The sequence below is a fragment of the Carassius carassius genome, chromosome 36 (genome assembly GCF_963082965.1).
Source record: "Carassius carassius chromosome 36, fCarCar2.1, whole genome shotgun sequence".
In the NCBI taxonomy this organism is placed as follows: domain Eukaryota; kingdom Metazoa; phylum Chordata; class Actinopteri; order Cypriniformes; family Cyprinidae; genus Carassius; species Carassius carassius.
Window position 1 is genome coordinate 3,711,566 of NC_081790.1, and position 24,952 is coordinate 3,736,517.

The window sequence follows — 24,952 nt, forward strand, 5'->3', positions numbered from 1 at the left end:
GCAGTTTTTCTGCTGATTAGGGGAGAATACAAGACTTCTTCACTTTATAAATGTGATAAGCGGAATCTATGATATTTTGTGATAAAGTGTGATGTGCTTGAGCAAAACAGGCACCGTTTTTGGAATCAGCAGCCCAAAATTAGTATGAAACCATTTTTGGATTTCATTCAGTGGAAATGATGCAGGGTGGTGTAATCATGACATACTATAGAAGATATCTCTTTGTAATATAGTATTTATTTTACAGGTTTGCAGAAAGCCAATTCCTAATCCCAGCTGAACACTTCTGGTCTGACTTTAAATCTAGACCTTGAGCCAAAAACCAATGACTTGTACATACTGTATGTTTTGTATGGTGTGTGTTCGTGTTTTACATGTTTCCCATCACTTACAGGGGCACCCAGGAACCCCAGGAGAGAGCGGCCCACCAGGACCACCAGGCAGTCCAGTAAGTCAACAGCAGATAAATCAGATAGTTTGGATGTTAAAAGCAACTGATGGCAATACACAGACATCATCTGCTGTCATTACATCACTGTACTGTCCGTCAGCTGTCAGACACCTCTGTGTAACGTTCTGTGCTTGTAGTTTGGACGGACAAAACAGACACATACAGTACAGACAGTAGCAGTGAGAGAGACAGGAGCCAGTCTGCCTGACATTAATCCTGAAAATTAATATAAGTGTGCATAATTAATGGTCTTTTATTTTTATAGGGCCTGTCGGGATCACGTGGACCCATCGGCTTGAGAGGACCTAAAGGCAGAAGGGTAAGTCATCTGGGCATCATGAGTGCGTAAGCATGTGGAACTCAGTTCTTTTGGTTTTCTCTACAGTAGAACAGGCCAGGGACTGAACCAGTGGCTTTATGATTACAAACAGCCAAACCCAACATTTCTGTTATAGTTACTTTAATGGGTAGGTTAGTTGGTTTGTTAATTAGAAAACTGGTAGCCTAGTTATTTGATAGATATATTTTTAATTATTAATTTAGTTTTAGTGATTTAGATTCGTAGTCAGTTAAAGTTGGTTAGTTAAACTGATAGGTTAGTCATCTGATAGATAGATTTTCAGTTAAACTGATTAGCAGGTTAAATTGTCCAATACATAGATTCCTAGTAATTTAACTTGTAGAAACTAGTTAGACTAGTTAAACTGGTAGACTGGTTAGTAATCCAATAAATATGTTCTTTCAGTTAAACTTAACTAGGCTAGTTAAGTTATCTGTTAGTAGATTCTTTATTATTTGGTTAAGATGATAGGCTAGTTAGTCATCCAACTGATATATTCATAGTTAATCTGGCTGACAATTTAAATAATTTGATAGATCAATTTCTTATTTAGTAGTTTAGTTAAACTGGTAGACAAGTTAGTCAATAAATATATTTTTAGCTGTTTAAAAATTAACTAGGGTTTATTTACCCTATTTATTTAACTAGCTTTTATCTGATAGATCGATTCTTTGTTAGTTAGTTAGTTGGTTAGTTAGTTGAACTGATTAGGTTAGTCATCCGATAGATAGATGACTAATTAGTTAAACTAATTGACTAGTTAACTTGTCAGATAGATAGATTCTTAGTTATTTAGTTACTGGTAGACTAGTTAGTCATCCAATAAATAGATTATTTGTTAGTTAAACTTAGCAAGGCTGTTAGTTGATTCTTTTAAAGTTAGTTGGTTAAAATAGTTAGTCATCCAATAGATATTTTCTGAGTTAGACTGGCTGAAAAGTTAAATAATCTGACTGATAAATTCTTAGTTAGTAGTTAAGTTAAACGGGCAGACTGTAGTCGACCATAAATAGTTAAACTTTACTAGGCTAGGTAAGCTATCTCATACATAGATCCTTAAACAGTTCTGATAGTCGTCTCGAATTGATAAACTCTTAGTTAAACTGGTTGGCAAGTTAAATCATCCAATTGATCATCCAATAGTCTGACTGATAGATTCTTTATTAGTTAGTTAATATGATAGGCTAGTTAGCAATCTGATAAATACATTTTATTTAATTAGTTATACTGGTAGACTAGTTATTTAACATATAGTTTCTTAGTTAAACTGGCAGGCATGTTAGTCTTTTGATAGATTCTTTGTTAGTTAGTTACTATGATAATCTAATTAGTTGTTTGATAGTTATTTAGAATTACTTAATTATTTTTACTGGTAGACTAGTTAATGCCTAGTTAACAAACAGACAGACAGACAGACAGACAGACAGACAGACAGACAGATTACACATGGTAAATAACCAGCAGAATCAACATGAATAACTGGAGAGAAGACTGAGCAGAGGGATGCAATGGAGAGTTGAGTGTCTCTGTGCCGCGGTCTGGTCTTAGTTAGAGCCCCTTACTGAGTCCGTAAATCAAGTTGTTGTCCTGATGATTTATTGATTCAATGGTGGTGATTTAACCCCGTTTTTTATTTCCTGCCTTTGTCACTGAGAAGTTGAACAGGCCAAAACGGAGTAGCGTGTATGTGATATACTGACAATGACTTAAGACTCTTTATATATCATTGTCTTTATTTAAAACAGAAATACTTCATACAGGCAAAGGTGAAACTATAACTAATTCAATCAATGGTAGAAAAAAGTATTATTTATTATACATGCATTGTTGTTATTGTTTTTTGTTGTTATCCCCTCTTCTCACTTTTTAGTGATATTTGCTTAAGTATTACTATAACTTTAGATATATGACCAAAATCCCAACTCTTTTATTTAAAAAAAAAAAAAGTCCCATAGACGTAGTAAAGGAGGAACTTAAGACTCGCTGAACATTAGGCCATGATTCTGACCTATTTTCTGTATATTTAAGGTTCAAAGTTCTGTTCAATGTCCTCATTTTTTTCAATAAGGGCTTTTCTGTGTGTTCAGTATGGTATCAGCACAACAGAAAGACATTCACAAATGTTCATTTGTCGCTGTATGTCTGTATTTGAAGCATACAAATGAAGATCGGATTTACTCTGGTTAGATAACAACACAAGGGACTTGCAGAATGACGTCGTTTGCGGCACTAATAGGTGCTGAGAAGTAATGAGCCACTTTATTTTCTGTGGTTTATGGATGTGTAACAAGATGTCCGGAACATTAATAACAGTAGTAACCCATATGATGTATTCCAGCATATTTTACTGAGTACCTTCAGACAAAGAGACTGTGATGATATTGTTTCTACAGTCTGATGTTTTTTGGCCGGACGCACATGCCATAAGTTACTGTAATTATCAGCGTGCACATGCATTCTTCGAGAGGGAGCGAATGTGTGTCTGGTCTCTTGATGAAGTCCTTGTGTTCAGATGTCTTCAGATTTTATAGGCGAGCCAAACCGCTGTTTGTGATGGTGAAGATGATTCGCTTGTTAAGGATTGTGTAGCATAAATGTGAGATTTTGATGTGCATCCAGACAAAGACAGATGCAACACAGTTATGTGCCATGCTTAGACCCCCAAGAGCCTCTTAAACATTGACCTACATGCACAACCGCAAAAAACCCAACATATCCCACACATCTAAAGCCTACAGTATAGCGCCCCCTAGCGTTTGAAGATATACTTGTGGATTTAAAGTATGTGCGTTCTGTTGCACTGCTCATATTTTTGCAGTTCAGGCCAGGAAAGGGTCAAACATGCTGTTTGGGATGTCCTAAGAAGGCTTAACTCATGGATATTATTGAGACTATGCTCAAATATATATATATATTTTTAAATAAATAGTAATGTAAGTAAGAGTATTTTCTATAGTAGTTTTTATTTCCAACTGCAAACTTTTTACATGTTACATGTTATTTATACATAAACACAAAGTGTTAGTGTTTATAAAACAGATAGTTCCGGTCCTTGATTCTGATTGGCTGAGCCACGTTTGAAGCTGTTGTAAATTACTCTACAAACATACACCTTTGTTTACATTTGTGTGTTGCTCGGCAACCACTTTGTTGCAACCACAACTGTTTTTGAGGAACTACATTGTTTGGCGGAAGAATACTGTTTTTATTAATATCATTACACTTTATTTGCTCGGTTTTATTTAGCGAAACCTTACTACGTGTAAAGATTAACTGTTTTATAAAAGCAATAAGCCCTGTGAAGTCATGGTTTATGCCCCTTAGTTGTTATAAATTCAAATAAACCACGGCTTCACGGACCTTAAAGCTTTATTACTTGTCGATTCTTTGTAATTATTTATAAAATGTGCACTGCAAGAAATTGTTTCTAAACCAGTTTTTGTTCAGTTCAGCTGATTTGCACCTCTGTTTTAGGGTCCTAGAGGTCCGGACGGTATGCCAGGAGAACTCGGTGCTGAAGGCAAAAAGGTGAAGTCTGCTGTCCTCCAGAGCTCACCTAGTGACCATAGATAAATCCTGTGCACATTTGAACATAACTTTCATTTATGTCTCCTCACAGGGTCTTGATGGTCCTCCTGGAAAAATCGGTTTCCCAGGACAAGTGGTAAGATCCCCGTTTTCACATTCTGTTTCTGATTGTGTTTCTATGGTAACTGCTGCCATGTCTCCAGTCTTTTCTATGGTAACAGTTTCTACGTCTGTCCAATCTCTTTGCAGGGCAAGATCGGGGAGCCTGGGGAGGCGGGGCCAAAGGGATTTCCGGTTAGTTTCTCTATTAAAATTTATTTACTGTATTTTTGTCTATTATACTGCATATTTTTAGGGCTGTCCCTTAAAAAATTCATATATTTATGTAATAATAATTAATGTTATTTGTAGAGCACATTTCATTGAAACAATTCATGTCACGGGTCAATTTTTATTTATTTTTTACAAATATTTAAATGTTATATTTTCTTTTTCAAATGTTAATTTATTATTATTAATGATTTGTTATTATATTAATCATTGATTTATTTACTTGTTGCATCATTTAATTATTTCTATAAAATGTTGGACTTCTGTAGGGCATTCAAGGGCCATCTGGGGCTACAGGAGACAAAGGAATCGCAGGGGAGCCAGTGAGTGATGCTTTATTTTATTCACAGAAACACATTTCCCAGTGTTTTTTTTATGTAAACTGAGAGCTGGAAATCTGCTTTGTGTCCTCTGGGTATTGAGCAACTCTAGAAGATGAGTTTTGATTGTCTCATTCAGCCCTGAAATATATAGAATAATCGACTTCTAATGAGAATTAAGTTCATGAGCCTTTCTTGGGATTCTGTTGTCTTTTGTAATTGTAAATGTTTGTGATTTATGTAGCTGTAAAATGTAAATAAGATCTGCAGTATTTCTTCCAGTCTTTGAGACTGTACACACACATCTGCTTCACAGTTTGACTATTTGGCTTCAGATAATGGGAGAATGTAATGTTGTGTGTGTGTGTTTGTATTACTAATAAATGATTTGTTTGTTTTGGGACCAGGGACCTGCAGGGCCCCCAGGAACACTCGGGCCTCCCGGAAATCCAGGGCCAAAGGTAATACACACATACACAAACACACATCTTCTGTCTGTTTGGGTTCCTTTGATTGTAAATGATACTGAGATTAAAATGATTACCGTTTAATCCTGTTTGCACACTCTGTCATACTTGATAATTGATTAATAAATGTAATTTTAGCTCATTAATCCATCTGTTTTGGCGCAAAAAAGACATGGAAATAGAAACATTTTATGCTCTCTCTTTTTCCCAGGGCCCTGCGGGAAAAGTTGGCGATCCCGGACTTCCAGGAGAACCTGGAGAAAAGGTGGGATAAATTGTGGGCTCTTTAAACACTATTTATATAAAAATAACATTTTATTAACATTATAAATGTCATTAGTGTCACTTCAAATCAGTTTAATGCAACCATCTGAATAAAAGTATTAATTTCCTAAATTTTTGAATGGTAGCATGTCAGGGTTTTCACAAAAATATGGAGTCAAAACTGTTTTCAACATTGACTAATAATAACTGTTTCTTGAGCAGCAAATCAGCATAATAGAATGATTTTTGAAGGATCATGGGTAAATTCAGCATTATATCACATGAATAAACTACATTTTTCAATATGTTCACATTGAAAATACTCATTTGAAACTGTAATAATATTTCACAGTATTACTGTTTACAGTAATGTCCTGTATTTTGATCCAAAGCCTTGACGAGCAGAAGAAAAACGAATTTAATTATTCCAAATTTTCTACTAGTAGTTCGTATATTATTTATTCATGCTTATTTGGGCAACCTTGAAGTTGTTTTTTATTTAATTAATTGTCTATTTTATGTTTATGGAACTAAATAGCAAAGAACAAATAAAGGTCATGAATTTTAGCAGCAGCTTTGAAAAAGCTCCATACAACGCTAGAAAAGAAATTGAAAATAACAGCCCATATAACATTTAGTTTGACTTCTGGAGATTGCTAATCAACAATTTCCTCCTTTTCCTGCCCATTTGTTGTGGAAAAATTGCTACTTTTTAAGAGCTCTGGGTCCTATTTTGTACCCTATTCACGAAAAGAGCCTGAAATTATTGTTTACCCATTTCCCATAATTTTCTTGCTCGAGGTGCTATTATGATGCACTAAATAACTGTTGCTAAATCTGCTTTTGGTTGGCAGTTCAAGACCCAGTGAGGTTCTGTAATGAGTAGCACAGCGCATGTGTCGCAATCACAGTCTGAAGAGGAACCATATGACTATGTTTGCATTGTTAAAGTTAGATAATGTCCGCCTGCGCTTGGCAGACACAGATGTGCTGTCACACGTCATTGGTCATAATTTCTGTTTGGCTTACTGGACTTGTGTAATTAAATAAAAGGAACATGAACTTGCTAGAAAGAATAAAACTGCCTGTGTGTTTGGACTCTTATTTTGTCTTTTCATCATTTTTGCAGGGGTCACTGGGGCCTGTGGGGAACGCTGGGGCAGCAGGACTGATCGGAACGAGGGTGTGTGTTTAATACATCCGTGAAACATGGATTTGACGTATATGAATGCACAAAAACAACATTTTGTTTGTTTGCTACAGGGAGAACCGGGTTTAGAAGGAGAGGCTGGCCCGGCTGGCCCTGATGGTGCCAAGGTAATCAAATATTCACATGTCTTCAAAAATACATTATTTAAACCACAAAAAAAATGTAGAACAAAAAATGTGTTGTTTGAACAGGGTGAGAAGGGCGACATGGGCAGAGAGGGCGAGCAGGGTGTCAGAGGTGACCCGGGAATCAAGGGGAAAGAAGGGCCGATGGGCGACCCTGGGCTTACTGGCGTCAGAGTGAGTAATGCAGATAGGAACAAACAATATCACACTCACACTCATACTTTATACTTCAAAACACTTCAAAACACAGGGCTTTCAACTAGTAAATAAAACCACAATACTAATTAGGGGGATAGTCCCATAATAAAGCCATTGCCCAGTAAAAACCAAAAGATTAGGCAATCTTAAAATATACATATGAATAAAGATTCAATATTTACAAATTATATGTTTTAAATCTGGCAGGTTACCTTTCTAACAGTGGGCCGTTCATGCACTTTGGATTATGATCAGTAAAAAAAATTATTTTTTTTGCATATAACAAATTACATTTATCACTAAAAACATTGCTGTTTTGTAGAAAACTTAATTGACACAAATCTCAACAAGTATGCCTCAAAATGACCTACAGAACTCTGGCCCTTCGGAAAAGTTATTGCATGGGGAAAAAACTATTTTAGTATTATTTATAATATTATTGATTAATATAGATTATTTACAATTATATTTTTATTTTAGCTTGTTTATTTAATATTTATATTTTAATTTTTAATTGTGATTTTATCTTAAGTTTTATTAATTTAATTCAATTTTGTATTAATTTATTACATAATTTAGTTTTAATAATTCAAGTTACCATTATTTCAAATAGTTGTAGTTCGGCCAAATGTTGTATTGTATATTGTATTTTATTGTATTAATATTTCACATATTATATTTTACTTTAGCTTTATTTCAGGTAACAAACTATTTTAATAGTTTTAGTTATTTTAATAATAATAGATACAGTTTTGTTTTGCAAAATGATGGTGGGGGTTGTTTTCGTTGCTTTCCCTCATTTGTGCATGTGTGTTTAAGGGTCCTGAAGGAAAACCTGGTAAAAATGGTGAGAGAGGAAAGCCAGGGTTTAAGGTAAGACATTCTAGTTCAACATAAAATTTTGTTTGATTGAAGTTATGCAATTATCTTTAATCTATTAAGCACAGTATTGACTGTACTTTCACATTGCCTGCAGGGTGCCAAAGGTAATATCGGCCACCTGGGAGAGACTGGAACCATGGGAAAGATCGGACCAATCGGAACCACCGGACCAAAGGGCTCTCGAGGAACCATCGGACATGTGGTAAACAGATGCATCAGTTCTCAGCTTTTAACCTGCACAAGAAAAGTGTCTACCTCTCCTTCTCTGTCATCTTTGAGCTATGAATTTAGCTAAAAAGCACAATAAATTTGACTTTGACTTTCCTGTGTTTCAGGGCGCTCCCGGGCGTATGGGGATGCAGGGAGATCCGGGAATATCAGGATACGAGGTAAGTGCTCACATCAGTGCGCTGATTTATCAACTCAAGTCCGCTAGTGCTTAAAAGCTCTTTCTTTCTCTGCAGGGTCACAAGGGACCTCAAGGTCCAATAGGATCCCCAGGACCAAAGGGTGAAAAGGTAAAATGTATTCATGACTCATTTTATTCAGAAATTTTGACATATGTGACCTGCACAATAACGTCACCCTTCATGGTTGAATCTGTGCTAGACGTGGACCTGAATACATAAAGCTTAGGTTTAAACTACATTGTTATTACCTGAAAGTGCCTTTAAAACACAATGTCAAATGAATATTATAATGAAACGGCATCATAATATTATCATATAATATATTACCATATATAATTAGGCACACTATTATGAACTGCCTTGAATCAGTTTTCTGTAATCATCTGATGTTTCGCATTGTGCAATGTTTTAGGGTGAACAGGGGGATGATGGGAAGGTGGAGGGTCCTACTGGTCCTCCAGGACTCCGAGTGAGTCTCTTTTATTATCGTGTTTATATCTGTCTGGGATTTCCTCTCATTTCATTAGCGATATTTGCAGCTTCATGCATGTGTTTGTGTATTTTCAGGGTCCAGTTGGAAAGCGAGGAGACAGGGGCGAACCGGGAGATCCAGGATACACGGTGAGATAAGAAAGCCTAGTATCGTCTAACTTCATATGAAGTGCATTAGCTAAGTTGCTTGTGCACTGTCAGCGCACACCATCATGTGACCGTTTCCTATAATAGATTGTTTAAAGGCAGATCTTTATGGTAATTGGCTAAACATAAAAAATATGTTATCAAGACAGTTTTGATTAAGACTAAAATAACCACCAGCAAAAATATGGTTTGAGTGAAGATGTATGTGTTTTAATAGATAAATGATAGAACTTTGGATAGAGACTATATACAATATTGTTAGCAATGCTTGCTAAGGAAAGCATCACTATTATGAAAAATATTGCTCATACTTTATACAGATGGTGAGATTTGCATGATCAAGCACCACTCTTCAGATTTTCTCCACAAAAATATATTTATATTATTATTTTTTTTATAAATAAAGCAAATATGAATGAATAAATTGTTATTAATTTATACATTTTCTTAAGTAACATTTTAAATGTAGTTTGCTTTACATTGTTAATCTTTTTTGTTTGACAATTATTCTTGCAGTTCTTGAATCATTTTGATAATTTAGTATCATTGCAATAATATTATACTTTTTATTACATTAGTATATAAACTTAAAATATGAGAAATGTAATAAATGGTACATTGTTGTATTTTAATGTCTATTTTATTTCACATGATGAAAATGTTTAAATGGTTTTATCTCTGTTTTGTATATGCAGGGTCAGCAAGGTGTTGATGGTTTTCGAGGCAAACCTGGTGCTCCCGGACTACCTGTGCGTATAATATGATATCAGATCTTACTTACAGACATGCCTGCTCTCAAATATGCACAGAAGACATTTTTGTAATGCATTTTTAGGGTGATCCTGGTCCACGTGGGATACAAGGCCCTAAAGGATCCAAAGGAGAACAGGTAATGCTATGATTGCAGCTCATGTGTGTGTTAGCATGTGTGCGTATCTTCTACTGGATTTCAGATTTCATTACTTATGTTTTGGAATGGCAGACTTAAACAACATGTGGTAGAAATCAGAGTCTTGTCACATAATTCAGAAATAGGGGTTAGATGTGTGTGTACAGTACGTTCGTGCTGTATGTGATTACTTCTATGCCTGTGGTTTTCATCTTGGCATTGCTCGTTTTTCTCACATGCTTTGTTACTCTCTATCACTTCCTCTCTGCCTCAAAGGGTCAGAAGGGTAAACAGGGTCAGCAGGGAGAGCGTGGCAGCAGAGGCGCACCGGTAAGAAGACACAGCTCTTTTGTTTTATTAGGGTGACTCTCACAAATAAATAAGGGTTAATTATCATGGGTTTAGTTCCCAAGCAGCAAACAAACACAGTTCAAATGACTTGAAAGATAAAAGCATAAAAGTAAATAACAATACTACATGAAAATTTAATTAAAATCAGCACTAGAAAGGATTTCTTCCTTAATCACTTTCTAAACGGCCTGTTTTCTCTGTATTTTCTCTTATCAGGGTGTTGTGGGGTTGCATGGCCCGAGAGGCACAGTGGGTCGAGAAGGACAGGAGGGCGTTCCTGGCACAGACGGGACCCCAGGAAAAGATGGAAGCAGAGGAATACCAGTAAGAATTCCTGACCAGATCTCTGATTCCTGACCTGATCTCTGTTTTCAGGTCTATTAGTTGCATCCTTCTCTTTGTTTCAGGGCGATCAGGGAGATGATGGTGAGTTTGGTTTGCCTGGTAAACCCGGAGCACCTGGAAAAGTTGGCGTCATCGGTTTACCAGGTCCACAGGGATCATTTGGTCCAAAGGTCAGAGAATAACATTTCACCACCATTATCACTTATTTATGCGTATGTTTTGTTTATTCACATCATAGGAAAAATACAAAAATAATTACATGAAAGAATAAAAGTTGATTGATTTGATTGATTGATTTATCGTTAACATCCTAGACAAAATGCTAATTATAATATTATTATTTCTCTCGACTGGGTCATATTGATGTATGTATTTGTTATATTTATGCATGAATAGGGTGAGAGGGGTCTTCCTGGTCATCCTGGCCCTTCAGGAAAGAGAGGTTTTAAGGGAGGAATGGGTCTTCCTGGATCTCAGGGAGCCCGGGGTCCTAAGGGCCGACCTGTGAGTACTACACCCAGACAAATATACTCCAGAAATACTGTTATTCTTCCCTATGAACTCCCCAACCGACTGTATCCTGCTTACAAAAGAACCCAGAGTTCATCTTGGAAGGAAATATTAATAATAATCTTTGATTTAGGGTGACATCGGGGAACCCGGCTTTCCAGGGATGCTGGGAATGTTTGGACCGAAGGTGAGTTTTATCACCCATTGCCAGGTATCCCATTTAAACCGTTATTCATGGTTAAAAACAGAAATGTGATCGTCTGTGTGCGTCTGCCCAAGAGAAACAAACAGAGATGAGATTTATCCGTTCTGAAAGAGGTTCTTCCTTTGGGAAGCATGTTTTTATCCACACGCTCGAAGAGCATCATCATTCACGCTCACACTGAGGTGTATTTTTGTCAAGGAGCAGGACTTTCTCTGAAAGCCACAGCCGTAAGCTCATAAAACAGGACAAGCGCAGTATGGTTGCGGAATCCTAATTCATTCAGACTCATTCATGCCTCTGGTTTAACTAGATGAACTAGAGTTATGGAAAAAAAAGAGACCACCAGTGGTCCTGACAGTGATAAATAGACATGTGTGTAATAGTGTCGGTCTCCACTGAATGTTCCACTCCATAAATCCTCTTGTGCTGCTCATAACACACACACACACACACACTCACCAGCATTAATGTTGGGTTAGGCACAACTGTGTGTTTGTTTATGTGGGCTTGATGTTTGGCTTGTTTAATTTAGGGGCCTCCTGGAGACTTTGGACTGAAGGGCATTCAGGGGCCTAAAGGGCCACAGGGCAGCATGGTGAGCATGTACACATCTATCTGTCTGTCTGTCTGTCTGTAATAACAACTCGATAACATCTCTTTTTGTTGTAATATTTCCATGTTGGTTTCAGGGTAGAGGGGGTTTGGCTGGACCTGTCGGTGTGATCGGCCCTATCGGCAGTCCGGTGAGTATACGTCACTTTACACACAACTATAGTGAACAGTGAGTGTGTTGACACCTGCTGACCTCTGCTCTCACACTGCCGTCTCTCTGTAGGGCCCGAGAGGAGACACTGGCAACAAAGGAGAGATGGTGAGACATGATTCATTCTCTCTCTTCAGAATTTTATATCACAGTATATCTTACAGGTTTCTCATAAACATGTTCTTTTTTTCACACAGGGTGTTCAGGGTCCTCGAGTGAGTCTTTACAATGACACACACAGCATTTCCCATCATCTGCTGCTTGTTTATTTTAAGGCCACTTGTCTGTTTGTAACTTGTTTATTTGTGTGATTTTCAGGGTGCTCCTGGACCACGTGGACCTCCTGGACCTCCGGTAAAACACACCCTTCTTTCTTTTACTATACTCTCTCAGAACAGAAACACACATATTTACTTGAGCTTTTTAGGACCTAGCATAGATGTCCAATGATTCGTGTCTAAGCTTAATGACAGCAGTCTAACCCAGAAACTGTTCCATTTTTATAATTGTTTTGTTATTCGGTTCTCTACAGGGTCCACTAGGAATCCCATTGGGTTTTGTAAGAATTTTCAATAACATTATTTCTTTGTTTATTTTAAATGATATATTTTTTGGTTTATTTTGTATTGATTCACTTTATTTAGTTCATTTATTCACATATTCAATGTTATATTCTGTGTATCTGCGTTATGAAGTTTGCTCATGTGCATGTATGTTGTAGAGACAAGATTTTGGACTTGGATTGGCCCAGCCAGTTTTTATGGAGACACACACACAGAAAATAGAGGTGAGATCATTCACACAAACACACACACACACACACACACACACACACACACACAAACACGCACACAAAGGACATAGCCTGTTTATTAAATATAATTCACTATGATTTTTGATGTTTTATTGGCCATTTATCTACTTAAACAAATGTTCTAAGAACATTTTTGCTAATGTTTCTATTAATTTATGAAAATGTTATTTCTACAACCCGAATTCCGGAAAAGTTGGGACGTTTTTTAAATTTTAATAAAATGAAAACTAAAAGACTTTCAAATCACATGAGCCAATATTTTATTCACAATAGAACATAGATAACATAGCAAATGTTTAAACTGAGAAAGTTTACAATTTTATGCACAAAATGAGCTCATTTCAATTTTGATTTCTGCTACAGGTCTCAAAATAGTTGGGACGGGGCATGTTTACCATGGTGTAGCATCTCCTTTTCTTTTCAAAACAGTTTGAAGACGTCTGGGCATTGAGGCTATGAGTTGCTGGAGTTTTGCTGTTGGAATTTGGTCCCATTCTTGCCTTGGAAATATAGATTTCCAGCTGCTGAAGAGTTCGTGGTCGTCTTTGACGTATTTTTCGTTTAATGATGCGCCAAATGTTCTCTATAGGTGAAAGATCTGGACTGCAGGCAGGCCAGGTTAGCACCCGGACTCTTCTACGACGAAGCCATGCTGTTGTTATAGCTGCAGTATGTGGTTTTGCATTGTCCTGCTGAAATAAACAAGGCCTTCCCTGAAATAGACGTTGTTTGGAGGGAAGCATATGTTGCTTTAAAACCTTTATATACCTTTCAGCATTCACAGAGCGTTCCAAAACATGCAAGCTGCCCATACCGTATGCACTTATGCACCCCCATACCATCAGAGATGCTGGCTTTTGAACTGAACGCTGATAACATGCTGGAAGGTCTCCCTCCTCTTTAGCCCGGAGGACACGGCGTCCGTGATTTCCAACAAGAATGTCAAATTTGGACTCGTCTGACCATAAAACACTATTCCACTTTGAAATAGTCCATTTTAAATGAGCCTTGGCCCACAGGACACGACGGCGCTTCTGGACCATGTTCACATATGGCTTCCTTTTTGCATGATAGAGCTTTAGTTGGCATCTGCTGATGGCACGGCGGATTGTGTTTACCGACAGTGGTTTCTGAAAGTATTCCTGGGCCCATTTAGTAATGTCATTGACACAATCATGCCGATGAGTGATGCAGTGTCGTCTGAGAGCCCGAAGACCACGGGCATCCAATAAAGGTCTCCGGCCTTGTCCCTTACGCACTCCAGTTTCTCTGAATCTTTTGATGATGTTATGCACTGTAGATGATGAGAGTTGCAAAGCCTTTGCAATTTGACGTTGAGGAACATTGTTTTTAAAGTTTTCCACATTTTTTTTACGCAGTCTTTCACAGATTGGAGAGCCTCTGCCCATCTTTACTTCTGAGAGACTCTGCTTCTCTAAGACAAAGCTTTTATAGCTAATCATGTTACAGACCTGATATCAATTAACTTAATTAATCACTAGATGTTCTCCCAGCTGAATCTTTTCAAAACTGCTTGCTTTTTTAGCCATTTGTTGCCCCCGTGCCAACTTTTTTGAGACCTGTAGCAGGCATTAAATTTTAAATGAGCTAATTAAGTGGATAAAAGTGTAAAATTTCTCAGTTTAAACATTTGCTATGTTATCTATGTTCTATTGTGAATAAAATATTGGCTCATGTGATTTGAAATTCCTTTAGTTTTCATTTTATTAAAATTTAAAAAACATCCCAACTTTTCCGGAATTCGGGTTGTAAATGTTCTCTGAACATGCATTTTTTTAAAATGTTTTAAAAATGTTTCTTTTCAGGGAAGTTATGCATACACTAAGGGAACATTCCATAAAAATAAAAATAAATCAAACATGAAGGGAATGTTACTTTTGAATGTTCTCCAAACATTCTAAAACAAGTAGTTTCAGAAGTTTAATTTCATTTCAGAAGTAAAACATTCTAACGCTAATGTTTTGAGAACACATCTGAACAAACATTCTATTTAGATTACTAGAAGAATGTGAATTGTTCGTACCTTTTAAAGAACCTTGGCAGAATGTTAAAGTCAAGTTGTACCGTTGACTGTGTTTTTAACGCTGTTTTGCTGCTCTCTCAGGCTCGGGGTCTGATGGACATGCCCATGTTGGATCAGGCTCCAGAGATCCTGCGGACTCTCCATTACCTGAGTTCTCTGGTCCACAGCCTGAAGAACCCGCTGGGCACACGAGATCATCCCGCTCGACTCTGCAAGGACCTGCACAGCTGCCGCGACACGCTCTACGATGGTGCGTGTGTTGCACCTGAAAAGAGTTTCATTGTAGAGCTAAATACCACATGTAGAATCTGTAGATAGTTGTAATAATTAAGCATTTATCATTTTCATATTCATAATATATTTGTGTTCTGTTATTTTCAGGCACTTATTGGATCGACCCAAACCTAGGCTGCTCCTCAGACTCTATAGAAGTGATGTGCAGTTTCACCGGTGGCGGACGTACCTGCCTCAGGCCCATCACCACAGCCAAGGTCCGCAACATTCAGATGTTACATCATTGTTTTTTGATTGGATAAATGCATGTCCTTGTATCTTGAAAGGATTTGTTTACAAAAGCAGTTCATAATAATGCTTTTCATTGTCTGGTTGCAGCTGGAGTTCAGTGTCGGACGTGTCCAGATGAACTTCCTGCATTTGCTGAGCACCGGAGCGGAGCAACGAATCACTATCCACTGCCTGAACGTGACAATCTGGAGCCACGCCCCCTCCGAGCAACCGTCCCAGAATGCAGTTCAGTTCCAGGCGTGGACCGGAGAGACGTTGGAGCCGGATGTGTTAACAGACACCTGCTGGGTGAGCGTTCCCTTCAAGAAGCTATCAACCACCGGTCAACCATCCAAAGCACCTTAGTAACCTTCACTTAATAATAGCCACATCAATTTTTGCATTATGTGCAAAGAAAATTAAATATGTAACTGTTTCTGTCAGGATGCATTTTATGAATAATCTGATCTTTTGATCTGCATCCAGCAAGATCAATATATTCTTTGCCTGATTATAGAAATATAAATAAATGATATTGTAAATATATGTGCATTTTAATATAAATACATGTAAATACATGAAATAAGTTTTGGTTTAGTAATTTTAATAAATTAATTTCTGTTTGTTGTTATTTTTTTATTTCAGGTTTATTTCCAATAACGAAAAATAAATGTTTTATTGTTTTAATTGTAGTTAACAATAACACATGAATTTAGTCACAAATTAATTTCCTGTAGTCACTTTTGTATGCATGTCTTCACTGATTAGGGGTTTTGTATTTTATAGCAATTGAACGGTCGCTGGCAACACACTGACTTCCTGTTCCGGGTGTCGGACCCTGCCTTACTTCCTGTCGTACGCATAGGCAACCTACCAAAGACAACGGCCTCATCACGCTTTCACCTAGAAGTCGGACCTGTGTGCTTCCTGTAGTGTGTGGGAGATTATGAGTGTGTGTGTGCTCATCAAACACACAGGCCCCGCCCACGTCCCGCCCCCTTCAACATTCAGCCACTGATTGGACTGCAGAAACAGAAAGAGGTGGTATGGGCGGGGCTTTGGGAGATTTAGCACTAGAGACTCCTACATTCTAAAGGAAATCCCGCCCCTACCAGCCATGGATGTCCAATCAGATTTGACTCCTCTAGAAAACAAGCCAATCATCTCACAGGGATGAACACTCAGGACATCCGGGCCGGAGAAACTGCCAAGCCCTCTGGCTCTGTCTTTCTTTCTTCTTCTCTGTCTGTTTCAGCCTATTTCTTTGGTGCTTGCTCTCTTTCAAATTATTATTAATAATAATAATAATAATAATAATAAGTTATTATAATACTTGTGCTTTTCAGCAGAATCAGCAGTTTATAGAAGAGATGAAATAAGATCATTGGGAGGTATTATATGTACATATACATTTATTGTTTATCGAGTCTTTTATATGGTAATTTTATCACATGTAAAAAAAAAAATGCTAAAGTGCAATAGGAAAACGAAGAAAAAATAATTGATTATTGATTATATATTAAGTGTGTGTCTCATTAAGGAAGGTTTTTCAGGGGTGTTGTCATTCAAACGTGTCATTTTAACACTATCAGACAGGGAAGTGTGTGTGTGTTTGTGTAAATGAGTTAGGGAAGTGACTGTGAGTGTGTGTGTGTGTGTGTGTGTGTTTATGTGACGGATCAGTAAACACGAAGGTGCATGTTTCTAGCAAACGTACAGACACACCTGTGCATATCAACATACATGGCCCTTGTTTTTAAAACAGCCTGTCACTTTAAGGGGGCGTGTCTCAATCAAATGGGTGTGCCTTGTTCAAAGGGTTTATGAGGGTGCATCCCTCTTGAAAGCACATCTGGGTCATATTTCACCTAAAAAGAGAAGGAAAGCACAAATTTGCATGGTGACATTTTTGTGAAACATATTCACACCCCCCAAAAATATGCATTTTCATATTTGCATTTTCATATCTTTATAGTTAGTATTATAATTTGAATTATTTTGTTTAAAGATTATTACAGTAATACAGAAATTTGTCATTGCTGAAATATAACAGTATAACAGTAATAAGTATTTCAGGCAAAAATGTGGGTGTCATGGAAATATCACAATGCAAAAAGTGGACCTAAAAGGCAATCTTTTGACTATGCAAAATGTAGGTTTTATTTTGTTTTGTTTATTTTCTTTTTTTGTCATTTTCTTCCAACAATAGAGAAAAAAATAACAGTATAGTAACAGACACTTTTGTTGCAAGCCTGGAATCTGAATTGCAAATAAAAAGTCACATTTAGCCATTTTTTATCCATAGTTTTTTTACTCTCAAGCGCAAAATATCACAGTAGTTTATGTATTTCTTTTGATTTTGGGGTAAAATATGACTTAAGTCGTGTTATTGACAGGTTTTTGTGAGATTCACCCATTAAAGGTTTATCTTGGTAACTGGTGCTAATTTGAAGCTGTCGTGAAGATTCTTTTGTTTAGTGCCCATGTTGTTCTGAATTATGTTAGTGTGAATTTTGTGTACTCTAAAGGTTCTCTCAGAAATACAAGCCAAAATCCATGTTTGATCCAGATGCGTCCTTCAGTCTGAGCGTTTGCAGCACATCTGTGCATGTTGAATGCACGACGCGATAGGCTTGTGTGCTTTGCTTTCCTCTGTGGTACAGACGTGAGGTACTTTCACCTCACTAGCACAATCGAATGCCTTTTGTAAGGGAAAACATTTCTGTAGCTGGAATTGTCATCAGAAAGTGCATCATCATGTGCAAATAATGATCGTAATCTCAATACAACCGAAATATTGGGTTCCCTACAACAAGGAAACTAGTGATTTTCTGTTCGATCTTTTTGTTTCTTTATTCTTCATGATCGTGTGTATAATTCTGCAGGCTTTGATGTATAGAGTCAGTCCCTTTTGCTAATTTAATGTTATTTAAATTTTACAAACGCGCTTTTAACCAAATTATCTGTTGTGACAGAGTTTCTCTCCAGGTAACTTAATTATCCGTATGCCAACTGCTCTTACGGTTGATAGATTTATTTTATGTGTAAATTTGGGGTTCCAGAGAACATTATATTGCTTTTTTCAATCTGTTTTTATTTTTCTATCCTGTTTATTTTTGTCTATAATATTAATAATAATAATAATAATAATCTTAAATCGTACTGTACCAGGACTGTGTTCTATATTATTTCTGAAGTTTAAAACATGTGAAGGTTCAGTGTCAGAAGGTGATTACCTCAATGCTCTGCCATTTCTGTTTGTGAAAATTCAACTCTTAAATTCAAGGCTCGGTAATCTCATCTCTGTCGGCTTCATCGTGATCAGTTTCTTCTCTCAACACGTCCTCAGTTTTGCTCATTGTTGTTCTTCTCGCCAGTTTTCCGTACTTGGTTAAATATGTGGACTCTGAATTGGAATTAATGCTTACATACCCAATAAAAATCTTCTTACACCAAATCCTTCGTTTGGTGCCGTTGATTGATTAGTACAAAACAGCAGACTTCAGTCAGGTTTGACGCCATTTTGAAGCTAACGCGTATGAAAACGAGGTAAAGATAGCATATCATCATTAGTCTTTTCGAGGAACACCGTGTGTAAAGGTCCTAGATCAAGTAATTTCCACAATTCATAACTTTCAACATTTTCTATTGAGTTTTGTGTTTACTGAAGGTTTATTAACCTGAAAGACGTTGGTCATGTGATCAATCCATATGGTGTTAAACACCCGTCAAAATCATTGAACGCTGTAGCCTACTTCAGTCCCTCACAGCTTCATTTCCATTCACGTCAAAATTTACCAAAATCTATAGCTACAAATGTTTTTACTGATCTGATAGCCTAATAATATAAAATAGTATAGGCCTATTATGAATCAGTGGACACTATTTTTAACATAAGAACGGGTGCAGGCATTTTCACAAGGCTTCTGTCCATTATTATCTGCTTCCTGTAATTTTTTAGCTGTATAAAATACCTTGTTATCTTGCTTAATACTGAAAATTTTATATTTTTTTAATGCACTGTCATAATTGTAAACACTGAAACACAAATCGTTTTGCCTCTTACAGCACTTTATTATTGTAGTATTTACTTTGGCAGCTAATAAATCAGAAGACTTGCACATTCAAATAAAACAGCATAAATCAGCACTGCAAAGGTGGATAAATCAAATAGGCCTAGTAATAAATTAGAACATACATTTTTAAAAATCTAAGATTTTCCATGATGTTAACCATAAAATTCCCAGGATAACGTGCCAAGAAAAAATACACAATTTCATACCACAAGTACACTATTTATTTGTCCATTTTTTTAAATTATGTAACATTATCAAACAGGTTATTTAAATAAAAACCTTTATTTTGTATTTTAGACTTGATTTACAGTGATTGCTTGTTGAGTTTAATACAAATGATCACTTCAACAAGTTCTTCAACCAGGTGTGTTGCAACAGCAGCAATTTGAATAAAAAAATTAGTTGCATTAAAAAACTCTCTTGACCTTGTTCTACATACAAAGATTAATAGTATTTAACCTGAAGACGGGTTTACCTGCTTTACTGGCACATATTAGTACATACTCCAAAAAATAAAAAGATTACCTGTACAAATATAAGCTTATAAGCACATTACATTTTCAAGTTTGTTATTTGGCAAGAATGTAGAATGTTCTAGGGTGAAAAAAACACATGCACTGGCCTCAAACTTTGACCTGATAAACTACTCCGTACTCTGTATTATCCTTTAACAATCAGTGTTGATCGAACTGGATTTAAATGTACCTGCTCTGAATGATGTCAAATAGTTGAATAAACTCACCCACACTGTAGTTCTGCTCATATGCACTTCATAAAAGAATGTGTGCAAGAACAATAAAAGTGATCAATACAAAGGGAGCGTGTCCTGGGGTGGAGTGGGCGGAGCCATGGAGGTGGTGTCCACAGAGAGCATTTTCCAACAGCAGGTGAGTCTCAGGTGTGATACCTACAACACGTTTCAATCCATTACTACTCAATTGACAGTTTTAAGAAAAACTAAAAACTTTTTGGATAACTGAATTAGAGATATATTTACTTACCTTGGCAACTAACTGAAATAAGTACTAAAAGTAAAATCTAAATAAATTAAAACCATAGAATATATATAAATAAATAATCACTCTGACTTTAAATGCTGATGATGTTTCTATTACACCTTTATCCAAAACAGATATTTTATTACGTAATATTTTGTCATAGAATAAATTACAATTGCTTTAAAAAAATTATCTACTACAACTGAAACAGCAGAACCTTAATCTAAAATAATAAGAAGTCTCTTATTTATTTGATCAAAAATACAGTAAAAACAACTCTATATAAATATTACAATTCTATAAAAAGTTTTCTATTTAAATAGATTTTAAAATGAAATTTAGGCTATTCCTCTGATCAAAGCTGAATTTTCAGCATCATCCCTCCAGTCTTCAGTGTCACATGATTTTTCAGAAATAATTCTAATATGCTGATTTGCAACTCATTTCTGATTATTATGAACATTAAAAACCATTGTGCTGCTTCATATTTCAAGATTCTTCTATAAATATGAAGTTCTAAAACAGTGTTTATTTGAAATAGAAATTATTTGTAACATTTAACAAGTAAATGTCTTTAATGTCATTTTCACATCAGTTTAATGATCCTTGCTTATTAAAACTAAAAGTATCTTATTTAAAACATTCAATCAAAAAACCTTAGTGACATCAAACTTTTAAACAGTTGTCTGTGATCTGTCAATCATTGATATGGTGACAGCACATTCACAATTTTTTTTACAAATGATCTTCATAGAACATGACCTTTACATAATCTCATGATTTTTGGCATAAAAGAAAAATCGATAATTTTGACCCATACAATGTATTGTTGGCTATTGCTACAAACATCCACGTTTTTTTGAAACTCACTGTGCTGTGACCATTCCTCCCAGTGATGCTGAAGTTCCTCATCGTGTTCATGAGTGTGATCTGGAGTAAAACACATCACATAACTTTTTAATAAGTGAAAGTGGACATTACTCTGCATTTAACTTGAAGATGATGACAGACAGAATCCAAGATGTTCAAGACTTATAAATGCAGGGTTCAAAGCAGATCACACCACTGCTGTGCTAGAACAGAAGCTGCCGCAGCTCTCTGGTCAGGTTCTCCAGCTGGTCGTGGAGGTGGATCTTATCGTCGATCAGAGCGTGGATGGTGTCCTGCAGCTCATACGCTTGACAGCACACAAACACACACAGCACAGAGCCGGCGAGTGACGCATCCTGAACATACACCCGACATCAGAACTGCAGGATGAAGACAAACTCATCTGACAGTCAGCGAGAGGGATGTGCTCTGCTTTATCCTGATCAATCCAATCATTAGGTGAACTCGTGAATCAGAGCGTGGTCATAGATTCTACTGATGCAACCGGATCAACGCCACACCTGCACTGCAGTGTCACCACACTATATACACCATAGCAAATGTGCTATACATATTCTATATTCCAAACAAATGAGATTTGAGAGCTGCTGCAGAGGGGAAGATTTTATGAATTACACTATTAATAAAATAATATCTTGTGCAAGTTTTAAGGACCCAGGCTTAGAATAATATTAGAGTGAATAAAGCACGTTCAGTTCTAGGTGAATTCAGCTTTCTGCTGATTATCTTACAGACTTTAAGACCTCAATGGTTAAAACAAGAGCACCAGCAGAAACTTCAGGATGCATGTACATCTATTTTACATTTAAATTTGGTTAGTCAAGATTCTTACACTCTCATGTAAAGAAAAAAACCAAAGAGAAAAGTCCCTCTGCAATGCACAGAAAAACTTTTACATAAAACATCATGTTCAATGGGCACAATGCTTTAGCTCGACTCAAGCATGCCATTAAATCTAGATGTATGACAAACTCCTCAATCCATTAAACATTTAACTGCATTTAGTTCAGCATTTAGATAAAACACATAACCAAGAAAAATTAAGCCACCTTTAAGCCAATCCAAATTTGATGAATGTCAAGTAACAGTAAAAAAAAAAAAAATTCTATTGTACATGTACACTTAAGGTTCAGTGCATTGCATTTGTGTGTGGATTGATACAAATGAGACCTGGAAATAAAGAAACTTTGACCAGAAGCGCTTTATTAAGCTTTATTATATGCAAATAATTATGAACTCTTGGGAGCCCTGGTGCGCTTCTTTCGCACCACCACAGGCTTCTGACTCCTCAGGATGGCGCTAACGCGTCTCAGAGCAGCCTGGAAGACAGAGAGAGCAGAACTCATCTACTGAACAAGTGCATTAACTCCATAGTTGATTTTAACGAAACAGCATGCTTTCACTTTGAAGCCTTCAACCTCTTGTTTAGAAGTATTTCCTACAAGCAAAATGTGTTCTACTACAAATAACTAAAATAAACTATAAAATGCATGTTTAAAAGAGGGCTCTGGGCTGTGTGAACTCACCATGCGCAGGTCCTTCCTGTATTTATTTTTGCGGATGATGTTCCTCACGCTGGCGAGGGTTGTGCGAGAGTTCTTGTTGATGGTGATCTTCTCGTAGGAGGTGGCAGGTTTACACTGACCTGAAACACAAGCACGCTTTTAACATCTAAATGCCTGCAGACATTTAAAAACAGATTCAGAGCAGACAACTAGATTAATGGCTGATTTCAGAAATAAATCACACTGCGTGAAAATGTTTGAATCCCTGAACCTGTAAGTGCACACTCACCTGAACGTTTCTTCAGGATGACGACCACACCTTTGCCATCAGCGGCCGGCTCGATGCCAACGGTCTTGCGGTGAATGAGACCATTGAAGCGGAAAGCATTCCTGGCCTTCAGATTATTTGGCTCCTGAAAGACAGGAAGAATATCTGAGGTCAGAAAGCAGCGGTTATTTTATATGCAGCGAAACAAAAACATGCACAATTTTCAGTCAAATGATTAATACAGAGGAATAACTACAGCAATGCTCCAGAGGAATCGGAAATTTGTTCTGACAGTCACAAATAACAGTTAAAAGCACACTGAAATCAAATAAATAACTGTGCATAGTTTGAATAACATCATGACTATTTTTACCAAGGTTATTTCAGTGGAAACTAATGTCCCTTGAAATAAGTTAATAAAATTACACAGATCTGAAGAAACAGTAGACAGGTAATGACATCCATTAGAAACTGAAAACAAAGGCATGCGTCGGGCATATAAATCATACTTATGCACTTATATTCAAAAGTGTCAGTTTTCCTGTTCCTTCATTCAGTCCATTAGAGGAACACAGCAGCTGATGAACAGCACCTTTACAACTGGAAAGTAATTCTGAATTTCTGAGCTTAATCGAAGTCTGCATTCTTTCTTTTGAACCTGTATTTCTGCATGCACCACTAAGAAATACACAACACCAGCTAACTGATAATTAGAATTAAACAATCTATACAATAACCCAGTAAAGCCCTGTCTCAGCAGTGTCTTCAGTCTAGCTGAACGGCAGTGACTCACAGTGCTGTAGGTCTGCTTGTTCCTCTTGATTAGGAAACTGGAGGTGTTCCTGATGACCATCCACTGCAGGTGAGGTGATGCCATGATGACGGTCCTGAATGTATGAAACAGACCATATTCAATAACAGTTTAACATCAAATGCACATACATGAACTACACTTTAATATATTACAGAAGTATAAATAAACTTTTTTCTATATTACTCCACTAGTTTTTATTCTTGGTTGTATTTTTAATTTACGTTTCCCTGAATCTCATTAGACAGATAACATATACAGAGGAATAGAATTTGTGCCAGTAGTCATGTCTAATCGCCAACCTGAAGAACCTAATATACCATATAAACCTACTTATTAACATAAGTAAAGCTTAGACTGTGAGATAATCTAAACTTTATTTCTCATTCTAGACTGATTTTCATCTTAACTAGCGGTGTGATGACAGTCTCTCACTCACTGAAGGCCTCGCTAAGCGACACCAGCAGCGGTTTTTTTTTTTTACAGAAAAATATCATTTTTATGGCCACTACACCAAACGCTATAGCTCATACGCAGCTTATAACATATTCGACACAGATATATACCCGTCTAATGCTGAAATGTGCGTTATAAACCGTTTAATCGACCGTCAAAAAGAAACACAAGACGACCACGCTACCTTTTCAGCAGAGGAAGAGCGAGGGAAAGGAAGGAGTTCCAGTTCCGGTGGAGCTTTCGTATTTTCTTACGCCTCTGTGAGGATAAGTCACCTAGTCATTCACCTTCTGTTTCAGACTGTTTAAAATTAAGAAAATATGCTTAAGATGTCTTCTCAAATAGTTTTTTTGGAAAT

The 24,952-nt window shown here is 36.7% G+C and overlaps 2 protein-coding genes and 1 long non-coding RNA gene across 5 annotated transcripts in view; 1 reads left to right on the top strand and 2 right to left on the bottom strand.

Annotated features, from left to right (window-relative positions):
- Positions 1–18,135, top strand: part of LOC132116942 (collagen alpha-1(XXVII) chain A) — a 55,568-nt gene extending 37,433 nt beyond the window's left edge. The window contains exons 27-61 of one of the 2 annotated variants that reach the window (XM_059525855.1): positions 395–448; positions 717–770; positions 4,266–4,319; positions 4,411–4,455; positions 4,569–4,613; positions 4,919–4,972; positions 5,377–5,430; positions 5,648–5,701; positions 6,830–6,883; positions 6,964–7,017; positions 7,102–7,209; positions 8,053–8,106; positions 8,210–8,317; positions 8,451–8,504; positions 8,580–8,633; positions 8,938–8,994; positions 9,093–9,146; positions 9,860–9,913; positions 10,000–10,053; positions 10,330–10,383; positions 10,621–10,728; positions 10,812–10,919; positions 11,146–11,253; positions 11,393–11,446; positions 11,997–12,059; positions 12,154–12,207; positions 12,300–12,335; positions 12,425–12,442; positions 12,546–12,581; positions 12,760–12,786; positions 12,949–13,014; positions 15,167–15,335; positions 15,467–15,576; positions 15,698–15,898; positions 16,376–18,135. In XM_059525855.1, coding sequence (XP_059381838.1) covers positions 395–448; positions 717–770; positions 4,266–4,319; positions 4,411–4,455; positions 4,569–4,613; positions 4,919–4,972; positions 5,377–5,430; positions 5,648–5,701; positions 6,830–6,883; positions 6,964–7,017; positions 7,102–7,209; positions 8,053–8,106; positions 8,210–8,317; positions 8,451–8,504; positions 8,580–8,633; positions 8,938–8,994; positions 9,093–9,146; positions 9,860–9,913; positions 10,000–10,053; positions 10,330–10,383; positions 10,621–10,728; positions 10,812–10,919; positions 11,146–11,253; positions 11,393–11,446; positions 11,997–12,059; positions 12,154–12,207; positions 12,300–12,335; positions 12,425–12,442; positions 12,546–12,581; positions 12,760–12,786; positions 12,949–13,014; positions 15,167–15,335; positions 15,467–15,576; positions 15,698–15,898; positions 16,376–16,522 — 2,478 coding nt within the window. In that variant the 3' untranslated portion in view covers positions 16,523–18,135. Of the gene's footprint in view, positions 1–394; positions 449–716; positions 771–4,265; positions 4,320–4,410; positions 4,456–4,568; positions 4,614–4,918; positions 4,973–5,376; positions 5,431–5,647; positions 5,702–6,829; positions 6,884–6,963; positions 7,018–7,101; positions 7,210–8,052; positions 8,107–8,209; positions 8,318–8,450; positions 8,505–8,579; positions 8,634–8,937; positions 8,995–9,092; positions 9,147–9,859; positions 9,914–9,999; positions 10,054–10,329; positions 10,384–10,620; positions 10,729–10,811; positions 10,920–11,145; positions 11,254–11,392; positions 11,447–11,996; positions 12,060–12,153; positions 12,208–12,299; positions 12,336–12,424; positions 12,582–12,759; positions 12,787–12,948; positions 13,015–15,166; positions 15,336–15,466; positions 15,577–15,697; positions 15,899–16,375 lie in introns of those variants that run through there. The other variant, XR_009425722.1, reaches the window with a different exon arrangement.
- Positions 16,984–19,349, bottom strand: LOC132116943 (uncharacterized). The gene is made up of 2 exons (XR_009425723.1): positions 18,826–19,349; positions 16,984–17,457 (listed from the first exon to the last, which is right to left on the bottom strand). It is a non-coding gene; the product is annotated as an uncharacterized LOC132116943 (long non-coding RNA).
- A 3,388-nt stretch (positions 19,350–22,737) lies between these two features.
- LOC132116945 (large ribosomal subunit protein eL28-like) lies at positions 22,738–24,837 on the bottom strand. 2 transcript variants are annotated; one of them, XM_059525858.1, is made up of 5 exons: positions 24,779–24,837; positions 24,121–24,214; positions 23,349–23,472; positions 23,081–23,199; positions 22,738–22,873 (listed from the first exon to the last, which is right to left on the bottom strand). In XM_059525858.1, the coding sequence occupies exons 2-5, from the start codon at positions 24,202–24,204 to the stop codon at positions 22,784–22,786; spliced, it is 417 nt and encodes a 138-aa protein (XP_059381841.1). In that variant the 5' UTR covers positions 24,205–24,214; positions 24,779–24,837; the 3' UTR covers positions 22,738–22,783. The 2 variants fall into 2 exon arrangements, with proteins under 2 accessions (XP_059381841.1, XP_059381842.1); XM_059525859.1 differs by lacking the exon at positions 24,779–24,837 and adding an exon at positions 24,705–24,729.
- Positions 24,838–24,952: the final 115 nt, after the last annotated feature.

Coding starts and splice junctions, on each gene's coding strand:
- LOC132116945 (XM_059525858.1), bottom strand. CDS start 24,204: ATGGCATCACCTCACCTGCAGTGGATGGTCATCAGGAACACCTCCAGT. Junction 23,473..24,120: donor ACAAGCAGACCTACAGCACT/GTGAGTCACTGC, acceptor CCTGTCTTTCAG/GAGCCAAATAATCTGAAGGC. Junction 22,874..23,080: donor ACAGGAAGGACCTGCGCATG/GTGAGTTCACAC, acceptor TCTGTCTTCCAG/GCTGCTCTGAGACGCGTTAG.